This window comes from Giraffa tippelskirchi, chromosome 8 (genome assembly GCF_054371585.1).
Source record: "Giraffa tippelskirchi isolate mGirTip1 chromosome 8, T2T-mGirTip1v1.2.pri, whole genome shotgun sequence".
NCBI classification, from domain to species: Eukaryota; Metazoa; Chordata; class Mammalia; order Artiodactyla; family Giraffidae; genus Giraffa; species Giraffa tippelskirchi.
Window position 1 is genome coordinate 62,447,757 of NC_137282.1, and position 19,520 is coordinate 62,467,276.

The window sequence follows — 19,520 nt, forward strand, 5'->3', positions numbered from 1 at the left end:
CCAGGCGCTGCCCTCCAGGGGCCCCGTAGGCAGTGACCCTGCGGTTAAACAGGGAGCCCCCTGCCCACTGTGTCCCCACCCCCAGGGTGCAGCGGGGCTTCTGTGAGGCCAGCGTGGGGTGCGTGGGGTGAGCCCATGCACTCAGGGTCGCCGTGAAACCGGGTTTCTCCTCTGAAATGCCTCCGAGGCGTTTCCTGTCACATTCACGCTGCCGCCCCTGGGTGGGGCTGGCGTCTCTTTGGTTCTGGATTCTGGTTTCCCACAGGTTGTGATTCTGTTCCCAAGGCGAGTCATTGCCAGGACTAAGCTACACTAAAGCACTGGAGGGGCTGGGGAGGCGGCCTGGGGGTCCCGGGAGGGCCTTGTGGTCAGCCCCCTGAGGGGTCAGCTGTTCTTCAGGAGGGTGTGTGCCCTCAGGTGTCCTCCAGATGCCCCTTGCCATACATGGTCCCTGGTCGGTGTCCGAGTGGGGTCTCAGCCCACCAGCAGGAGGACCAGGGACGGGCCGGCAAGCTGGGTACCCGTAGATGAGATATGGAGCAGGTGACTCAGTTTCCTAAATGTTCTCAGGCGAAGTTAAGAGAATGCAGGTGCCAGCCATTGTGGTCTCGGCCCTGGGTCCTGGCCTCCTGCTTGGGGCTGCACCTCCTTCAGTCACGGCGTCCGAAGTCGGCTGCCTGCGGGGAGGAGGTCCCTGTGGATGCCAGGCGGGTTCCCTGCCTGCCGCCTCGCGGCCGGGTTCCCCATTCCGGGATGAGCCCGTCTGCTCCAGGAGGCCCGTATTCACGGTCGGTGGCGCGTGCGTAACCTCCCATGTCCTGTTTGGCGTGTCTTGCAGCGGGTGGCTCTTACTACATGATATCGCGGTCTCTGGGGCCGGAGTTCGGGGGAGCCGTGGGCCTCTGCTTCTACCTGGGAACCACGTTTGCGGGGGCCATGTACATTTTGGGGACCATTGAGATTTTTTTGGTAAGTGCTTTGTTTCGAGCCGGGCTCCTTTGTCCAGCACAGACATGCGCCCCGTCGGTGGCCATCCGATGCCCCTGTTTGGTGACCCGAGGGTCTGTCCCAGCGGCATCTGCGGGCATGGGGGCTCATGGGGAGGTGGGGGGACACCCAGCACCGAGCCCCTGAGGAGGCCCTCTGGGAGGCGCTGGCGCCCTGGCCCCTTCCTGCTCCCGGGGGTGCCCCTGGGAGTGCAGGCGGCCCTCCCGACTCCTCTCTGCACCCTGCAGACCTACATCTCCCCCGGCGCGGCCATTGTGCACCCCGAGGGCGCGGGGGGTGAGGCCGCAGCCCTGCTGCATAATATGCGCGTGTACGGGACCTGCACGCTGGCCCTCATGGCCACGGTGGTCTTCGTGGGCGTCAAGTACGTCAACAAGCTGGCCCTGGTGTTCCTGGCCTGCGTGGTGCTGTCCATCCTCGCCATCTACGCCGGCGTCATCAAGACTGCCTTTGACCCGCCCGACATCCCGTGAGTCCTCCACTGGGGTTGGGGGCTGCACCCGCTGTGCGTGTTGGCCGGGCTGTGTCCACAGCCATCGGCGCTCTGGCCGGGTTGAGGATGGGCTGGCAGGCCTGGGGCCCATCTGGCAGCACCATGCTGTTCCCGGCCGAGGCCTGTCCTCACCGGAGCCCCTGAGCAGGGTCCTTCCTTGTCCCCTTCAGGATTGAAGGAGGCGGCCCCGGTCACAGAGCAAGCGAACCCCAGCTCAGTCCACATGGGGCAGGTCTAGGGGGCTCTTCGTGGGGGAGGCGCTGGCCCTGAGTTCCCCATCCCCGGCTCCTGTGCACCCGTGGGTGAGCCACGGGCCATTCGCACCACATCAGACGCCTCAGAGCAGAGGTGGCGGGACAGACAGCGGCGTCCCGCCCTTGGACGCCCCTGTAGCCGAGTGGAGAGTGTCAGCAGCCCCTCCCCACAGACCCCTGAGCCGCGCTCGGTTACGGAGGGGCGGTGGGCTGAGGCTTTTCTCTGCCCGCCCCCACCAGGGTCTGTCTGCTGGGGAACCGCACGCTGTCCCGACGTGGCTTCGACATCTGTGCCAAAGTCCACACCGTGAACAATAGCTCAGCGACCACTGCGCTCTGGGGCATCTTCTGCAATGGTTCTGCGGACAGCACTTCCTGTGACCAGTACTTCCTCCACAACAACGTCACCCAGATCCAGGGCATCCCGGGCGTGGCCAGCGGTGTCCTCCTGGGTGAGTGTCCCCCCCTGATGAGTGTCCCCTCCTGGTGTGTCCCCCCCGTGGGTGAGTGTCCCTTTCTGAGTGTGTGTCCCTCTGAGTGTCCCCCCCGGTGAATGTCCCCTCCTGGGTGAGTGTCCTCCTAGGTGAGTGTCCACCCCTGGTGACTGTCACTCTCTGAATGTCCCCTCCTGGGTGAGGGTCCCCCCCGATGAGCGTCCCCCTCATGGGTGGAAGCCCCCTCCAGGTGAGTGTCCATCCCCTGGGTGAATGTCCAGCAAGTCTCTGCCGGCTGGGCCATCCACGCCCGCTCCTTGGGGCCCTGTCCGTCTGTCCTGCTGGTGGCCGTGTGACTGCGTCCCTGGTTGCTGACCCTCTGGGGCCCCCCGGGCTAGTGCTCCCCAGAGCTTAGATGGCTGGTGCGCCCTGGAGGGGGCAGGTCAGGCCCCGGCATCACGCCCTCAGCTTTGGGCTTGCGGAGCAGCAGTTGGGATTAATGAGGAGGTGACGGGTAGGCGGCCCGGCTGTCGTCCACGATGGGTGTTTTCTTCAGGTTGAAGCCTTTGCTTCGGCCGTCAGGAGACTTAATTTCCTCAGGGCTTGGTTGCTTCAAGTCCGCGTCCCTGTCCAGGTGGGGTCGGCGTTGGGGGCTGAGCCCTAGGCGGGTACTGGGGTCTCGTGAGCCACCCTTGCCCCCGCAGACAACCTGTGGAACGCGTATGCGGACAAGGGGGCGTTTGTGGAGAAGAAGGGGGTGCCCTCGGTGGCCGTGCCAGAGGAGGCCCGCGCCCATGGGCTGCCCTACGTGCTCACCGACATCATGACCTACTTCACCATGCTGGTCGGCATCTACTTCCCGTCTGTGACCGGTGAGGCCCGGGTCCTGGCGGGTCCAGCACACGCCCCCCCGTCCCCATCCCTGTTTCTGCTCCCGCGGGTCAGGGCCCCCCAGCTCCCACACACGCCCCTGCCCCCGTCCCTGTTTCTGCTCCTTTTGGCTCAAGAAATGAGCCCAAGGGTCTCTGCTCCCCGTCTGTCCCGAGTGGGAGGCCTGGGAAGCTGCATGCCGTCAGGCAGGTTCGTCCACGCTCTCTTGAGAGGCCGGGTTACTCAGAGAAGCCCTGTGACCTTGGTGTTAGCAGTGGACACAATGCTGTCAGAGGCCGCTGTCCATGTGCTTATGAGCGAGTCTGCTGACTTTCCTGGAGGGACTTGGGTGCAGGCCAGTCCCCATCCCCACACACACGCACACATTCTTGTCCATAGGCTCCCATGTGTGCGTACACGCACGCACACCTCCTCCTGGGAACTCCTCAGCCTGGCCCGGGTCCCCTGGCTGACCGAGCAGCCTGTGGTTGAGCGTTGGTCCCTCTCTGCTCCAGGCCCCCCTGGAGCCTGTCCACACACGCTTGGGAGGCCAGCCTGCCGGGGGCCGCTCCCCTCCTGCCTGCGGCTCAGAGCTGGGGGGCAGGCGGACCTGTCTCTGTAGCCTCTCCGTGGAAGTGGGTCACATGTCACTTAGGCGGCAGTTGGGGGTGGGGTCCGGCCCCCCCGGGGGTCTTCTCCTGTATTCCTGACCCCCACCTGTCGGTGATGAGGACGTGGAAGCCTCTCCTGTGGGTGTGGGTGTCTCCACGTCCCGTGGCACCGTGCCCATGGGCTCTACTCAGGCCACACCAAGGACAGACCATGGGCACTGACAGACATGCCGCCGTGTGGTTGTGCGCTGAGCCCAGATGGACTCACTTCGAGTTTATGTGCTGGATGGAGCGCGACGGGGTGGAGGCGGAGGCTGTTCCCTGCGAGGGACGGGGGGCAGAGGCTGGGTCAGGCGCTGACCCAGACCTGGCCCGGGGGTGAGTCAGCGTTTGGCAGCGGTCTCCCGGGACTTTCTGACTCCTGGCCACGGGGATTAACCGAGTCCATGGGACGAGGTCTGAGCTGGGTGCTCACAGAGGCTGGGGCTGGTGTTGGCGCCCGGGGCTGAGTCTGGGCTGAGCCATGCCCTGGTCTCTGCCGTGACTTGGTTCCTGCAGACAGTGTGGGGGACCTCGGGTTGCCCACCCATGTTTCCTGCAGTCCCGCGGTGTGTGGTGAGGTCCAGCCGGGTCTATGAGGCGCAGCGTGCGGACAGCGGCCCCGTGCAGCTTGGGGTCTCTCCCGTGCATTGTGAGGAAGCCCCCCCGCCCCGTCCTCGGACTCTGCCCGACGGGGCTGGGTGGGCGGCATCTCCCAGGTGTGCCTGGAGAGCATCGCCACCCTCTGTTTCCACAGGCATCATGGCGGGCTCAAACCGGTCTGGCGACCTCAGGGATGCACAGAAGTCCATCCCCACCGGGACCATCCTGGCCATCGTGACCACGTCTTTCATCTGTATCCTTGGGGGCCCGGTATGGGAGGGTGGGCGGCCGTGCCCTCTGCTTGTGGCCACGCCCTCCGCGGCTCCTCCAGCTGCCCCCCCACCTCTGGGCGGCCTCGGGTGGCCCTGACCACACTCCCGCCCTCAGAGGGGCCGGGCCGGCCGCGCCCTGACTGGGATGCCCTGTCTCCAGCCTGGGTTGGTCGGAGAGCGTGGTTTTGTCTGGGAACTGCATGTAGTGAACACACAGCTCCATGATACATGATCATGTGCAGCCACGTGTGCCCGCACCACGATTTTGTCGAGCGGGGGGGTCCCTGGCTTCACCGTGCCGGTGGGGCCGCTTCTCTCCGAGTTCAGCCCTTTCCAGCCGGCGAGGGTTCCCGCTTGGTCCCAGCAGTGGTCACGCCAAGGGCCAGGCCCATCCCGACTGACCCGAGGTTCCGTCCAGGGGGGCCGCGACCCAAGATGGGGTGGGCAGGCAGGGGGCTGGTCCAGGCCTACCTGTGGCCAGCGTGTGGCGCCCGCTGCATCCTTGACCCAGGTTGCAGACCTCTCCTGCATCGTGCTTTTCGGGGCCTGCATCGAAGGCGTGATCTTACGAGATAAGTATGTTTCGTTCATGGCTTCCGGGAGCTCCTGGGCCAGCGCTGGTTTCCTTGGGGACTAGCGTTGAGACTGGGGAGGGCAGGGTGTCCAGCCTCGCGTGTCAGGCTGTCCCGGCGGCCGGCGTGCTGGAGCCAGGAGCCCGCACCGCGACCCTGGGCCCCGGGAGAGCTGGGTGCAGGGGCTCCGGCGGTGGGGGGCTGTCACTGCCTGTCGGGAGGTGGGAGGTGGTGTCTGTCCTCAGCCGCCCTCTGGAAGCTTGCGCCCCTCCAGGTTCGGGGAGGCCCTGCAGGGGAACCTTGTCATCGGTATGCTGGCCTGGCCGTCGCCCTGGGTCATCGTCATCGGCTCCTTCTTCTCCACCTGCGGGGCCGGCCTGCAGAGCCTGACGGGGGCTCCACGCCTGCTGCAGGCCATTGCCCGGGACTCCATCGTCCCCTTCCTGCAGGTGAGCACCCCCGCTGCTGCCCCGTGTGAGACCCCCGGTAAGCCCACCTCTGAGGGCCCGGGGTCTGCCCCCGAGCGTGAGCGTCGTGGTCAAAGGCGGGGGGACGCGGGTCCCCACCTGCAGCCTGGCTGCCCCACCCTGGGCCTGTGTTCTCATCTCACTCTGCGTCTGCCCTGGGCTCTGGGTTTCCCATCCTGGACCGCGTGTGGGAAGGAGGCAGGGAGTAAAGCTTCCTCCCAGGAACCACGGTCCCCACGGGGCCCTCCCAGCCTGTGCCCCGGGGTGTCGCCCTGTGCCCCCAGCCGGCACTCGATGGGAGCCCCGGGCTCCGCGTTCCGGCCTCTCCTCCTGGCTGTGGCTGGTGAGATCTGTCCTTGTGTTGCCGCCCCAAGGCCTTCTTTGAGGTGCACGTGAGTGTCTCAGCCTTTTGCCCGCGTGTGAGTGTTCTTCCTGCGCCCGCCCCCTTCTCCCGGCAGGTGTTCGGCCACGGGAAGGCCAACGGGGAGCCCACGTGGGCCCTGCTGCTCACAGCCCTCATCTGTGAGACTGGCATCCTCATCGCCTCCCTGGACAGCGTGGCCCCCATCCTGTCCATGTGAGTGGCCGCCGGGGGCACCTGCTCGGCATGCGGATGAGGCTAGGAGGACCCCGGGACCCGGCCCATCTTTCATAGGGCCGGTGGCCGCAGCTGGGAGGACCCCTGGGACCTGGCCCGGCCCTCACGCTGCTGCTTACGCTCCAGGTTTTTCCTCATGTGCTACATGTTCGTGAACCTGGCCTGCGCCCTGCAGACACTGCTGCGCACACCCAGCTGGCGCCCGCGCTTCAAGTACTACCACTGGTGAGCGTGCAGAGCAGCCCCTGCCTTCGCGGGGGCACGTAGGGGGCAGCCTCCCCAGGGCCCGGCCGTCCTTCCTGGACCGACCGTCTCCCGGCCCTGGGGCCATTTCAGCCCTCGGGATGGCCGTCTCCCAGCCCCTGGCTGCCCTTCCTGGACCGGCCGTCTCCCAGCCCCGGGGCTGCTTCAGCCCTTGGGACGGCCCGGGTGGACAAGCCTCAGCTGGCACCAAGGCCCAGGTCCTTCCGCTGGGGTGGGGTGAGGCCTCCAGGGCGGCTGCTCGGGCGCTGGCTCGGGATCCGGGTGGCGAGTGTGGCCCTGGACTGCCGCCCCCCCAGGACCCTGTCCTTCCTGGGCATGAGCCTGTGCTTCGCCCTGATGTTCATCTGCTCCTGGTACTACGCGCTGTGCGCCATGCTCATCGCCGGCTGCATCTACAAGTACATTGAGTACCACGGGTGAGTTGGTGGCCACGTGCACCCTTTCTGGTCCGCTCGTGTTTGTTACGATGTGTCTCTGGGTTTGTCTGTGTCCGAGTGTAGAAACCGCGCTATTTTAGCAGTGTGTCTGTAAGCTGTGAGATCCATCTAATGACGGAGGATCGTAATGATTCTAAAGGGTTCCCCATAAAACCCTAAGCGATGGGTGGGTCATCTGCATCTCAGAGCCCCAGGTCCGTCATGGGGGTGTTTTCCCTGGATACCCTGGCCCCCTCCAGGAGCAGAGGCCTTGCGGGGGAGGGACCTGGCGGCTTCTTGGGCTTGGGGCGATGAGAGGCCTCCTGGGGTGCAGCCTGAAGGTCCCGTGCAGCTCTTCCAAGCTTGGAGGGGGGGTCTGGGGGCCTCGACCGCTCCTGCAGCCCCCATCAGCCCCGCCTGGAGCCCCCTCCCCTGTCTGCCTTGTTGGGGGCCCCGGGCGGTCCCACGCGGGCACTGGTGCTGCCTGCACCCCCCCACCCCGATTCTACACAAGTCCCCCCAGTGTCCTGCTGCCCCGTTCCTGCCCAGCCCGGGAAGCCCCCCTTTGTCACAGAAGCACCGAGAGACCCCCACGGCCCCGGGCTGGCTGCCTGCAGGTCCAGCCAAGTGTGCTGGGAGCCGGGCCTCATGCCTGTGCCCCCCTCACCCCGCAGGGCCGAGAAGGAGTGGGGTGATGGCATCCGGGGGCTGTCGCTGAACGCTGCCCGCTACGCCCTGCTGCACGTGGAGCACGGCCCGCTGCACACCAAGAACTGGAGGTGAGCCGGCCCCACACCTGCTGCTCACCCGACCCCTCACCTCGTCCTGAGGTCAGGCCTCACGGAGAGAAGGGGTGCCCTCCCCATTAGGGGCAGTGGGACTGGGAGTGGGGACCACTGTGGTCCCCGAGCACCTGCCGGCCGCTCAGTTCGGGTCTGATCTCTAGTCGCGGTGTCGGGTGCAGGGGGTGAGCGGACCTAGTTGGGGCCCTGCTGTAGATGGAGGGTGCCTGTCCGCATCCCCACTCCTGGGAGGGGCTGCCCCCCGTAGAACCTGGGCTTTCCCTGGGGGTGGTGCCAAGTTGCCATGGTAACAGCCCCCCACCCCGCAGGCCCCAGGTGCTCGTGATGCTGAACCTGGACGCGGAGCAGCGTGTGAAGCACCCCCGCCTGCTCTCCTTCACCTCGCAGCTCAAGGCCGGCAAGGGCCTGACCATCGTGGGCTCCGTGCTGGAGGGCACCTTCCTGGACAAGCACGTGGAGGCCCGGCAGGCCGAGGAGGTGGGCTGGCCTGGGGTCTGGGGGTTGGGGGGAGCCGGCACGCCCACCACTGTCCGTGGGATGCGCTGCATCCTCTTCTTGTTTCCGAGCGGATGTGGTTTCTGAGTTTGAACAGGCAGGGAGTTGGAGTGCACGCCCTGAGGCCTTGGGCGGGCTGGGGCCCTGAGGCCTGGGCAGGGCGGTGAGCCAGCGGTGAGCGCTGCCCGCAGGGCAGGACTCCCAGTGGGTGGGACCGGCTCCTGTTCCGCCTGCTCCGCCTGCTCCGCTTCAGGCCCGGTCCAGAGGGGCCACGGGGGCCGGCTAGCACTCGTCCTCTGACTCGGATGCTCTGCTGGCGGGGCCATGGCCTCTGACTTGGTTCTGGGGCAGCCCAGGTGCCCTGCCGTCCGGAACCCTCAAACCCCACCTTGTGGACAGACAGTTCAGGCTCACAGCAAGGGCGCCGCGTGGCCCTCCCCGCGTGGCCTGTGTCCCATCACCTCCGTCCACCCGCCCAGGGCACTTCCAGGCAGGTCTGCCGCCGGCTGTCTCTATTCCCTGGCTGTGTGTCTGTCTCTGAGACGGTAGGCATTTGTGACAGCAGCCCCATGGCCCCCCATGCCCTTCCCAAGCCCCATCCAGCCTCCCCGCTCACCTCCAGCCTGGCTGTGGGGCGCGGGCCACTGTCCGGCCAGCCGCGGTGTGTGTCTTGAGTCCTGGGTGGGCGCCCTTGTCTGCTGTACCCGCGTGTGGGCTGCCTGGTGTGTCTGGCTCAGCCCTGCTGTCTGTGTGTTTGTAAACCAGGCTGCACCTGGGGCAGGCCCGGCCTCTCGGACGGAGGGTCACGGCCCGTGTATCTCGAGGCGTCCACCCTTGTCCTCGGTGGCGGAATAGCCAGCCCCGGGGGCCCGCCCAGGGGCCAGTGCCTCTGATGCAGCTTGTTGGGGATGTGCCATGGCCTTTTCCTCGTCTGCAGGGCCTCCAGCCATCCTCTCTGGGGTCGTCGTGACCCAGGGGTTTGACATGGCAGCTGTTGGTGTGAGCCGTGCGTGTAGACGCTGGGGTCATCGCCGTGACCCTGGGCATACATGCCGAGATCATGGCCATGAGCCTGGGTTGTGGCTGTGGGCCATGGGTGTAGACACCAGGGTTGTGTCTGACTTTGGGTGTGGACACCAAGGTTGTGGCCATGACCCTGGGTGTAGACACTGAGGCCGTGGCCATGAGCCATGGATGTAGACGCCTGGGTCATGGCCTTGGGTGTAGACACCGGGGTTGTGGCCATGACCGTGGGTGCAGACACCAGGGTTGTGGCTGTGACCGTGGGTGCAGACTCCGGAGCGTGGCCGTGGGCTTGACCCCAGGGTTGTCTGTGGCCGTGGCCGCGATCCTGGTGCGGATGCTGTGTGTCGTCCTTGCCGGCAGCGCGGCCTCCGTGTGTTGGCGCTGTCTTCTGGACAGCCCCTGCGTCTGGTGTGAGACACTCCAGACCCGACCCCCACGCCCAGGTGGGGGTTGGCTCTGTGCTCAGAGTGCCGGGGTGGCCTCCAGCTGCACTTGTGTGGGGCCGTGTGCCAAAGAGCATCTCCTCTGTCTGTGATCGTGGCCCCTTTGTCCCCTCAGCGTCTCTGGGGACGGGTGGGGAGGTGGGCGTCTGGCCCAGCACTGCGTGGGTGGGGGGGTCAGAGCTCAGTGCCGCCGGAAATGGCACGCACACAGCTACATTCACGGCGCCCCTTCCAGACCCAAGCGCTGTCACCCAGCGCATGTCCCTCCAGCCCTTCCCCTGCTGCTGTTTTTAAACAGACGACTCTGGGGAAATGCTGCTCCGCAGACTCATTTTACTTTTAACCGTCGCTCTCCCAGTAGGCAGGTCCTCGTGGCGTTTCAGTGGCCGCACAGGGCTCCTTTCATGGAGGAGCTCTGAGTTTTGTTCATGAAATCCACCATCCTTGGTGTGGGGGTGGTTCCAGATGCCCCTGAGACCGGTCAGAGAGGGGGTTCTGGTCTCCGTGATGGTTTATGAAGAGGCGGGTCTCAGCTGCGGTTCTGGTCTCCGTGATGGTTTACGGAGAGGCGGGTCTCAGGTGCGGTTCCGGTCTCCGTGATGGTTTACGGAGAGGCGGGTCTCAGGTGTGGTTCTGGTCTCCCTGATGGTTTATGGAGAGGCGGGTCTCAGGTGCGGTTCTGGTCTCCCTGATGGTTTATGGAGAGGCGGGTCTCAGGTGTGGTTCTGGTCTCTCTGATGGTTTATGGAGAGGCAGGCCTCCCAACTCGGGTGCTCTTCCATCTCTTCCTCAAGGGCCCCATTCCATCCCAAGCCGGTGGCTGGATGCTGGGGCTGCTGAGGGAAGCAGAAGCCCCACTGGGGATTGCCCCAGGTGTCCAGCAGGCGTGGTCAGGTGCCCAGGTTTGCTGTGCTGGACATGCCTGCTGGGTGCACCCACGCAGCTTTGCAGGCAGAATCCTGGGCAGTGTTCTTGGGTCTGCCTTGACACGTTGTATGTCAGCCCTTCGTGGAAGCGACAGCCTAGTTGGAGGGGGGGACCCTGCTGGTTCCTGGGGGACTTGGGGGATGGAGGGGCCCACGTCAGATGATCTGGTGAGCGCAGGGCCAGCTGGGGTGTGGGGGGAGTGTGGGTGAGGCCCGTCTCCTGGGGCAGAAGGGCTCACCGTGGACCCTCGGGCTCGGCGTGGGGCTGCTCTCTGAGGCCCCGGGGCGCTGCTGCTCGGGACACCACGGGGGCTCCTCGAAGCCACAGTGTCAGGTCCACACTCCCGCCTGTGACCTGAGCAGCCATCGGTCTCCGAGCTGGAATGTGTGGCCTTTGAGCCCTTCAAGCAGTGCAGCCGGACCCCTGGGCGGGTCTCTGGGAGTGCATGTCCAGGGATCCTGAGCGGTGGTGCGGCTGCACCGAGGCGGCCCTGGGCCATGTCCCAGCTGCTGGGACCCTCACAGGTGGCCGCTTACATCTGGGTGGTCGAGGGGGGCGTGCTGTCAAGGGGAGACTTTTCGGTGTGAGTTCCCCGGGTGTCTGTCACAAGTGCCCACAGCAGGGGCTCAGGACAAGGGAGGTTGGCTGTCTCAGCTCTGATGCCAGAGGCCCAGCGTCCAGGCCTCGCGGGGCCGTGCTCCTGCTTGGGCGGGGCCCACGCCAGGCCCCCGAGGGCCAGTCAGCATGGCCGGGAGGCAGCTGGCGGGCGCAGGCCGTGCCGTCTGGATGGAAGGCCTCCCATGGTCCCTGCACATGTGGCCTCACTGGGCATCGAGCTGCCCCTGTCGGGGTCTGGCGTGCGGTCTGGGAGGCCGGCCTGTCCCTCCTGAACTGCCAGCTCCGCAGGCTTCCAGGAGGAGCCATTGGGCCCGATGTGTGCTGGCCAGGCCTCCAAGGAGCAGGAGCTGGGGCAGGGTGTCCATGCACAGTGGTTGGAGCCGTGACCACATGGTCCCAGTGATGACCTTCGCCCCTGTGCTCCTGTGGACACGTGCCCACAGGCAGCCCCGAGTGCGCCGAGCCCTGGCCTGGACTCCGGCCACTCAGCCTCCGGCCTCCGCGTGTGAGGCTGTGACGTCCACGTGGAACCTGCCCGGTGCCCGGGGTGGGGGTGATGGGGCCCCGCCAGCCCCCTGCTGACCCCTGCCCGCCCTCCCGTGTCGCAGAACATCCGGGCCCTGATGAGCACCGAGAAGACCAAGGGCTTCTGCCAGCTGGTGGTGTCGTCCAGCCTGCGGGACGGCATGTCGCACCTGATCCAGTCGGCTGGCCTGGGGGCCATGAAGCACAACACTGTGCTCGTGGGCTGGCCCAGGGCCTGGAAGCGGGAGGACAACCCCTCCTCCTGGAGGAACTTTGTTGGTGGGTCCGCGGGCCCCGCCCCACTCGGAGGGGGGCTCACGGTTCCCAGGGGGCGGCTCCAGACCTCAAGCCCACCACCCCAGCCCTCCACCGTCCGGCTGCTCCCCGGCAGCCCCAGAGGGCTTGGTCTCGCGGCCCTGTGACCCGTGACCCGCCCCTCCCTGCAGACACCGTGCGCGACACCACGGCCGCACAGCAGGCCCTGCTGGTGGCCAAGAACGTGGACCTGTTCCCACACAACCAGGAGCGCTTCAGCGATGGGCACATCGACGTCTGGTGGATCGTCCACGATGGGGGCCTGCTGATGCTGCTGCCCTTCCTGCTACGGCAGCACAAGGTGAGGGGGGTGCACACCGGGAGAGGGAGAATGTGGGGTCACCCGAGGGTGGGGTCGGGGGTCGGGGTCACCCCAGGGAGGGCTTGTGGGGGTGGGGTCACCCCAGGGAGGGGTCGGGGGTCGGGGTCACCCGAGGGTGGGGTTGGGGGATGGGGTCACCCCAGGGAGGGCTCGTGGGGGTGGGGTCACCCGAGGGTGGGGTCGGGGGTGGCAGCAGGCAGAAGTGACGGCCCCGCCCCCTAGGTGTGGAGGAGGTGTCAGATGCGCATCTTCACGGTGGCCCAGGTGGACGACAACAGCATCCAGATGAAGAAGGACCTGCAGACCTTCCTGTACCACCTGCGGATCAGCGCTGAGGTGGAGGTGGTGGAGATGGTGAGGGCCGGCGGACATTGGGCGGGGTCCTCCGATCCCCACAGCCCAGGGTCGAGTCATCCTCAGAGTCCGTCTTGTGCTCTGGGATGGCTGCGTCTCGGGCTTCTTCTGTCTCTGTGACCTTGGCTTCAAGGAGGGCTGGGCGGTTTGCAGCGAGTCCCTCAGTGTAGCTTTGCCTGAAGCTTTCCCTGTGGGTGACTGCGCTGTGAGTTCACGGTGGGCAGACTCAGCTGGACTGAACGTGACCATGGGACTGGCCACTAGTCAGGGGGTCCGAGCCCCGCGGCCAGTGAGAGGTTCCCCTCGGTCCTGTGTGGGTGGGCGGGCCTCTCACGTGTCCGCGACCACGGCCCCGGGAGGGGCGAGGGAGTTCAGTCGTGACTGCACGCTCACGGCCACACGTCCTGGGGTGGGCACACCAGGGCCAGGCTCTGTGCCCACTGTCAGGGGACAGGGGTCAGCCTCGTGCTTCGGGCCCGCAGGTGGAGAACGACATCTCGGCCTTCACCTACGAGAGGACGCTGATGATGGAGCAGCGGTCGCAGATGCTGAAGCAGATGCAGCTGTCCAAGACGGAGCGGGAGCGGGAGGTGTGTGGGGCCCGCGGGCGCCCAGACAACGTGCGCTGCGTCTACCCCGCCACACGGGCCGGTCCTTCTGGACCCCGGGAACCCCTCAGGCCGGGGGTTTCAAGGTCACCTGGGCGTTTTGCCTCCACACCTGGTCCTCCCCCTCCCCTCTCGGCCGTGGTCGAGGTCACGCTCTCGTGGGCCTGGGCTCAGGGGCCGTGTCGCCATGTCTGTCTGGGGTTGGTGGGGCCAGCCGGCTTCTCTTCCCACGAGGGGTTGGCTCCTGTCCTGGAGGGCATTGTGGCCCCGGGCCAGCCCTGCGCTCTCGGGAGCCGTGTGTGCCCGCGATCGTGCGGGCCGGTGAGTGAGGCTGCGCTTCCCCACCCCTGCCAGGCTCAGCTGATCCACGACAGGAACACGGCTTCCCACTCAGCCATGGCCGCCAGGACCCAGGCCCCGTCCACGCCCGACAGGGTGCAGATGACCTGGACGAAGGAGAAGCTGGTTGCTGAGAAGCATCGGAACAAGGACGCCACCGTGTCTGGGTTCAAGGACCTCTTCAGCCTGAAGCCGTGAGTGTCATGCTGCCCCAACCGCAGCTAGGGGGTGCTGGGGGGCCCCCTGCTGTCCATCAGGATCCGTAGCCCACATGGCCCCTGAGTTGGGGGCTGCCAGCCCAGGGTGCAGTTAGTGGGGACGTGGGTGAGGAGGCCAGGGAGGCTGCCGTTGGTGTTCCTGGCGGGGGTCCCAGCACCCAGAGGTCAGGGTCAGACCCCAGCGGGGACACTCCGGCTGCCCTTCCACCTGGGGCCCACGCCCTGCTTGGCTCACGGCTGTGGCGTTGAGCTGAGAGGCCTGGGGCTGGCCCGGTGTCAGTGCGCGGTGTGGCTGGATCTGGGGGGTGCAGGGTCCTGGGTGGGAGGCCAGGACAGCGTCTCCAGAGTCTTGGGCGGTGGAGCTGAGCCATGGAGCCCTAGGGTCTGAGGGGCCCGTCCCGTCAAGAAGGACACTGTCAGCTGAGAAAGGGCAGCCTGGGGGAGCGGGGAGCTGGGTGACGTATGCTGTGTGTCCTGAAGTAACACGCTCTCTGTTTTCTCTCCCGTGTAGAGAATGGGGAAACCTGTAAGTTACCCCCTTACCCCGGACCTCGTAGACATGGTTGCCTGGCATGCGCTGCACGCACAACCCCCATGAACCGCGTGTGCATGCCCGAGTGTGTACACAGCTCCGTGTGTGTGTGCAGGGCCCAGGGTGTGGGTGTTCCCGTGAGTATGTGTGTGTGCCTGGCCTTGTGCGTGCATGTGTCCCTGCGTATTTACCTGGCCCCATGTGTGGGTGTGCTCAAATACATGTGTGTGCTCGGTCCTGTGTGTGTGCATGTCTGTGTATATGTGCTTAGCCTGTGTGCACGTCTGTGTATGTGCATCCATGTACACATGCCTGTCCTGTGTGCTTGTCCGTGTGAGTGTACGTGTGTCTTTGGATATGTGCCTGGCCTGTGTGTGTGTCCGTGTGTGTGTGTGTATGTACGTGTCCATGATGTATACATATATGCCTGACCTGTGTGCGTGCATGTCCATGTACATGTGCCTGGTCTGTGTGTGTGCGTGAATGTGTCCGTTATGTACTTGTGCCCGGCCTGTGTGCATGTCCTTGTGTGTGTTTGTGTGCACGTCTGTGTGTGTGCGTGTGCATGTCCGTGTCCATGTGCCTGGCCTGTGTGCATATGTGTGTGTGTGTATCTGCCTGTCCGTGTACATGCATCTGATCTGTATGTGCGTGTCTGTGTGCTCCCCCGCCCTGGCTTTCGGTAATTCCCTGTTTAGTTTGCTCCCTCTGTGCAGAGCCGCTCAGGGCGCATACCCGAGATTCCTTCTCTGGGTAGCGCATGAGGACCGAGACGGGGCGGCCCTGAGCGGCTCTGCAGCAGAGCAGAGGCTGGCTGTGCCCGAAACTGCAGGGATTGTTCACCCACGTCCCTTGGGGCCAGGGGTTCAGGCTCCGCATTCCGGCTCGGCCTGGATAGCATGTCCTCCCGTCTGCCTGGCGCCGGGCACCCCTTGCTCCCAGGAAGCGGCTGCCTTTAGTCTCGTGGGCAGGGTTGTGGGTGAACCTCTGGAGCCAGAGCTCCAGGCTGGGGGTTGCTGTCTGTCTGTGTCTCTGTCTGCCCTGGGTCCCCTGTGACTTCCAGGCTGTTTTCCCTCCCTTGGGAGCCCCAGCCGCGTGCCCTGGAGAGCCACTGGGTTCAGGACTGCACTTCCAGCCCCTAAACCCGAGCAAGTTGCACTGAGGGGCCAGGACACGCAGATGAGCCGGGAACACAGGGGCTGAGCATTGCTGCCTGCTGTTTTCTCGTAAATTTAAAGTGCCCTCCATGTAAAGCCTCCTGACTGAAAGACAAAAACAAGTCTGTGGACACAGGAGCGGGCGTCCCCGCAAAAGGCGGTGTGAGCCTTGGGCCTGCGCCCCGTGTGTGCCCGGTGGGGTCAGCAGGATGCATGGGAGGCGGGCTCAGGGACAGGGCCTCCCCCAGGCGCCTCCTTGGAGTCGGCTGGAGGGACTCCTAGAAAGTGGGCGGTTAGCCCGCTGATGACACGTGACCGCCCCAAGGGGGCTCCCCGGGCCCCATGAACCAGGTGTGTGGGTCACCAGTGTCCTCTGGGCCACCATCCAGAGCGGGGATCTGATTTCCAGCTCCACGGCCACACTGGCCCCGAGTCCTCCGTGTGTCCAGCCGCCCCCCACCCGAGCCACAGCCGCAGCCTGAGTGCCCCCCCCGCCAGGCTTAGCTCCCGGCCGCCTGTCCCCGTCCGTGGCCTCACAGCTGGTCTCTGTTTGCGTCCTGGACACTCAAGGGCCGCCCGGCCTCCGCCCTCCACGGGGCCTGTCATCTTGGAGGCGCGGGTCTGTCCAGACCCAGCCTCCTGATTTTTAGATTATATGTGTTTTCAGACCCTTAACCCAGAGAGACCCTTTAATAGCACATGCACATTCCTGGGGTCACTGCCCCCAAACACACTGGTAATTGTGGTCCATCCCAGCAACTAATTCATGGTTCTTATAACAAAAGACCCCCGACTGCTGTGGACAGAGGCCCGGCCTGTAATTTTATCAGACAAAATTGGAGAGAGGAGACCAAGGGCTCCATTTCCCTGCGTCCCTCCTGGTAATTGGCAGCTGTAATTGGCTTTATTTGGCCAAAGGGCTGTGTTGATCAAAGGCTGTGGTCCACGATTCCTCCGCGGGCCTTTCCCTGACCCCTCTTGGGGTGGCCTCTGTCTGCCCGTCCCTCTCAGTTCAGGGCCACAGGTGACCTTTGAGCCGCGTCTCCCGTGTGTGGCCCTGGAGTTGGCAGAGGTGCTCAAGCACCCAGCACGCAGGGAGCTGAAAGCGCCGTGAGGCGAGTGGTCGCTCCGTGCATCCTGGAAGGCAGCTCTCTGGGGAGGGGCCCAGGAGGGCGGGGGGCACCCCCAGGCCCATTCCCCTGGGGACCCTCCCTTAGGGCTGCCCAGGACCCTTAGGTGCCCTGTGGCTGCTCTGCCTGCTCCTGGGAGTGGAGATGGAAGGCCAGGAGGACACGGGCACGGGGTCCAGTCACGGCGGGCGAAAGCTCGTCCCTCAGCGGTCGGCTGAGAGTGGCGGCATCTGGGTGGGCCTCCCGTGGCTGCGCTCTGCGCCTGAGTCAGTGGCCCTGTTCCCAGGCCTCCGGCCTTGGGAGCAGGTGGAGGGCCAGACCTCCCCTTACTTGTCCTCTGCACAGTCCCCTGGACCCCAGCCCACGTCAGCAGGAGCGAGCGGCAGCCTTTAAGGCTGACCCGGCCCTGAGCAGGGGCCTCCACAGGAGACGCCCCGCGAGCTGGTGGGCTCCCCTGTGCGCTGGTGGGCTGCCCCGTGCCGCCCCGCGGCCACGCTTGGAGCATGGAGACCAGCTCCCCTGGGCGTCGTCACAGCCCCCCGTGGACTCACTGCCTCAGGGCCTCTCTGCACGGCGGGTCTGACCTGTGCCCACCCACCCTTTCTGATGGGAGCCAAGTGGGCCTGAGCCCGGGGCCCAGGACGTGGCTGGAGGTGGTGAGTGACCGTCTCCCTCCCCAGGAACCAGTCCAATGTGAGGAGGATGCACACGGCTGTGAGGCTCAATGGCGTCGTCCTCGACAAGTCCCAGGACGCCCAGCTGGTCCTGCTGAACATGCCAGGGCCCCCCAAGAACCGGCAGGGGGACGAGAATTGTATCCTTTGCTGGCAGGGTCACGCCCCACTGCCATGCTCAGCAGAGGCACCCTTGCTGTGGGCTGAGGATCGGCCTGGGCAGCCCGGGATGTGGGGTCCTGGCGGGCAGACAGGGCCCCTTCCCCTCCCCCAGTCTCCCGCCCCTGAAGGACCTGGGTCCCAGCTTCCTCCGCCTCTGGCCGAGTCCTGGCAACACGGCTCTTGGGAAGTCGGGTGTGCCCTTTGCATGCGTGGTGAGGTCGGCTGTGTCCTTAACTCGGCCCCACTGCAGACATGGAGTTCCTTGAGGTCCTGACGGAGGGGCTGAACAGGGTGCTGTTGGTCAGGGGCAGCGGCCGGGAGGTGGTCACCATCTACTCCTAGTGCCCTGCGGGCCGCTGGGCAGGCATGCCAGTGGGGCCGCAGGGCTCTCTGACCAGCACTGAACCGCTGGGCAGCCGTGCCAGTGGGGCCGCAGGGCTCTCTGACCAGCACTGAACCACTGGGCGGCCATGCCGGTGGGGCCGCAGAGCTCTCTGACCAGCACTGACATCCCGTGGAAGTTTCTAGAATGCCACCGGGTACTCCTGTCCAGGCCGAGTGCCGGCGTGCACTCAAATTTTTCTTGTGTCCACCCCCAGGGGCCCTTCCCCCTAGGAGGCTGGCAGAGACTGGAATGCGGCGGCCGCCTCGTGTGGCCCAGCAAGGCATGAAGCCCCCAGACGGACTCTCAGAACTGACTCCCCAGGCTGTACCTTCGGGCTGTTGCGCAGTTAGGGCTACTCTGAGCCCCGCCCCCAGGCGCCCACGAGGAGCCGCACAGACCCAGGGTGGCCCTGGGCGCCGGGTCTCACCCAGCTGCAGCCCCGCCTGGGTTTAGGCTCCAGGAAACAGCAGGCGATGGTGGGGACACCTTCAGGACGTGGAGCCCTGCACGCACCAGCGTCTGACGCACACCTGCTCCCGCAAGCCCAGTTCCCACTCCTCACACTGGAGGCAGGACAGGCTGTAGCCGTGGCACCAAGCCACATTTGGGCCACTGACAGGTGGTCTGAGCCACGTTCAGAGCGCTGACAGGTGGTCCCAGCTGTGTTGAGGCCGCTGACACGACACCTTCCAATGACCTGGACTGTGTTTGCACTTTGCACACGTCATCACACCCACTGTATGTTGTTGGAGTAACTTGTGTGCCTCACTTTCCTTACGGCTTATTTATTTATTTAAACACTGAGGGGCAAGGGGTTCACTGACAAAAGCTGTCCGTACGGAGATCGCTTCGATGGAAGGGGCCCCAAACAGCCCAGCCTTGCTGTCACTGGCTTTTGTGGGCTCCCAAGGAATTGGCCTGGTCCGTGGATTTCAGGTCAGGCAGGGCTAAGCTTCCGGATGCACCGAGGGGTGGTTGGGCAGCGTGCAGCGGCCATGCTATGCTATGCTATGCTAAGTCGCTTCAGTCGTGTCCGACTCTGTGCAACCCCATAGACAGCAGCTCACCAGGCTCCACCGTCCCTAGGATTCTCCAGGCAAGAACACTGGAGTGGGTTGCCATTTCTTTCTCCAGTGCATGAAAGGGAAAAGTGAAAGTGAAGTCGCTCAGTCGTGTCTGACTCTTAGCGACCCCATGGACTGTAGCCTACCAGGCTCCTCCGTCCATGGGATTTTCCAGGCAAGAGTACTGGAGTGGGGTGCCATTGCCTTCTCCGGCCATAGCTAGTGCCAAATGCCGCGGGTGGGCAGGGGTCTGCTTCGGGGCGGAGTTTGGCAGTGAAACCCACCCCAGTGGCTTCCGGCCCCCCTCCTGCGTCTGGGGAGGGCCCACGGTCCCGCTCCTGAGTCACGTGACCCCGGCTGGCATGCAGCAGGTGCATGCAGCCCCCTGCCCTGTCTTCACCGGCAGCCTTTCCATAGTCAGCCTTGGAACCACAAGCCATTTAAAGTTGATTTCTTGTTTCCCTTTTTTAGGTTCTTTGTATCATTTTGTTAGCAGAAGAATAAAATTGTATAGAATCCAAA

General features: G+C 65.2%; 1 protein-coding gene across 5 annotated transcripts in view; it reads left to right on the forward strand.

Moving 5' to 3' along the window:
* SLC12A7 (solute carrier family 12 member 7) overlaps positions 1 to 19,520 on the forward strand; it is a 40,114-nt gene extending 20,594 nt beyond the window's left edge. For 3 of the 5 annotated variants that reach the window (XM_081522243.1, XM_081522240.1, XM_081522242.1), the window contains 19 exons: positions 839 to 969; positions 1,236 to 1,477; positions 1,996 to 2,207; positions 2,894 to 3,061; positions 4,467 to 4,565; positions 5,103 to 5,160; positions 5,431 to 5,605; positions 6,082 to 6,200; positions 6,348 to 6,446; positions 6,782 to 6,901; positions 7,576 to 7,680; positions 8,013 to 8,181; positions 11,822 to 12,017; positions 12,185 to 12,354; positions 12,598 to 12,729; positions 13,212 to 13,319; positions 13,692 to 13,870; positions 17,394 to 17,527; positions 17,800 to 19,520. In XM_081522243.1, the coding sequence (XP_081378369.1) occupies positions 839 to 969; positions 1,236 to 1,477; positions 1,996 to 2,207; positions 2,894 to 3,061; positions 4,467 to 4,565; positions 5,103 to 5,160; positions 5,431 to 5,605; positions 6,082 to 6,200; positions 6,348 to 6,446; positions 6,782 to 6,901; positions 7,576 to 7,680; positions 8,013 to 8,181; positions 11,822 to 12,017; positions 12,185 to 12,354; positions 12,598 to 12,729; positions 13,212 to 13,319; positions 13,692 to 13,870; positions 17,394 to 17,527; positions 17,800 to 17,891 (2,708 nt within the window). In that variant the 3' untranslated portion in view covers positions 17,892 to 19,520. Of the gene's footprint in view, positions 1 to 838; positions 970 to 1,235; positions 1,478 to 1,995; positions 2,208 to 2,893; positions 3,062 to 4,466; positions 4,566 to 5,102; positions 5,161 to 5,430; positions 5,606 to 6,081; positions 6,201 to 6,347; positions 6,447 to 6,781; positions 6,902 to 7,575; positions 7,681 to 8,012; positions 8,182 to 11,821; positions 12,018 to 12,184; positions 12,355 to 12,597; positions 12,730 to 13,211; positions 13,320 to 13,691; positions 13,871 to 14,405; positions 14,421 to 17,393; positions 17,528 to 17,799 lie in introns of all 5 variants that reach the window. The other 2 variants (XM_081522239.1, XM_081522241.1) reach the window with 2 other exon arrangements.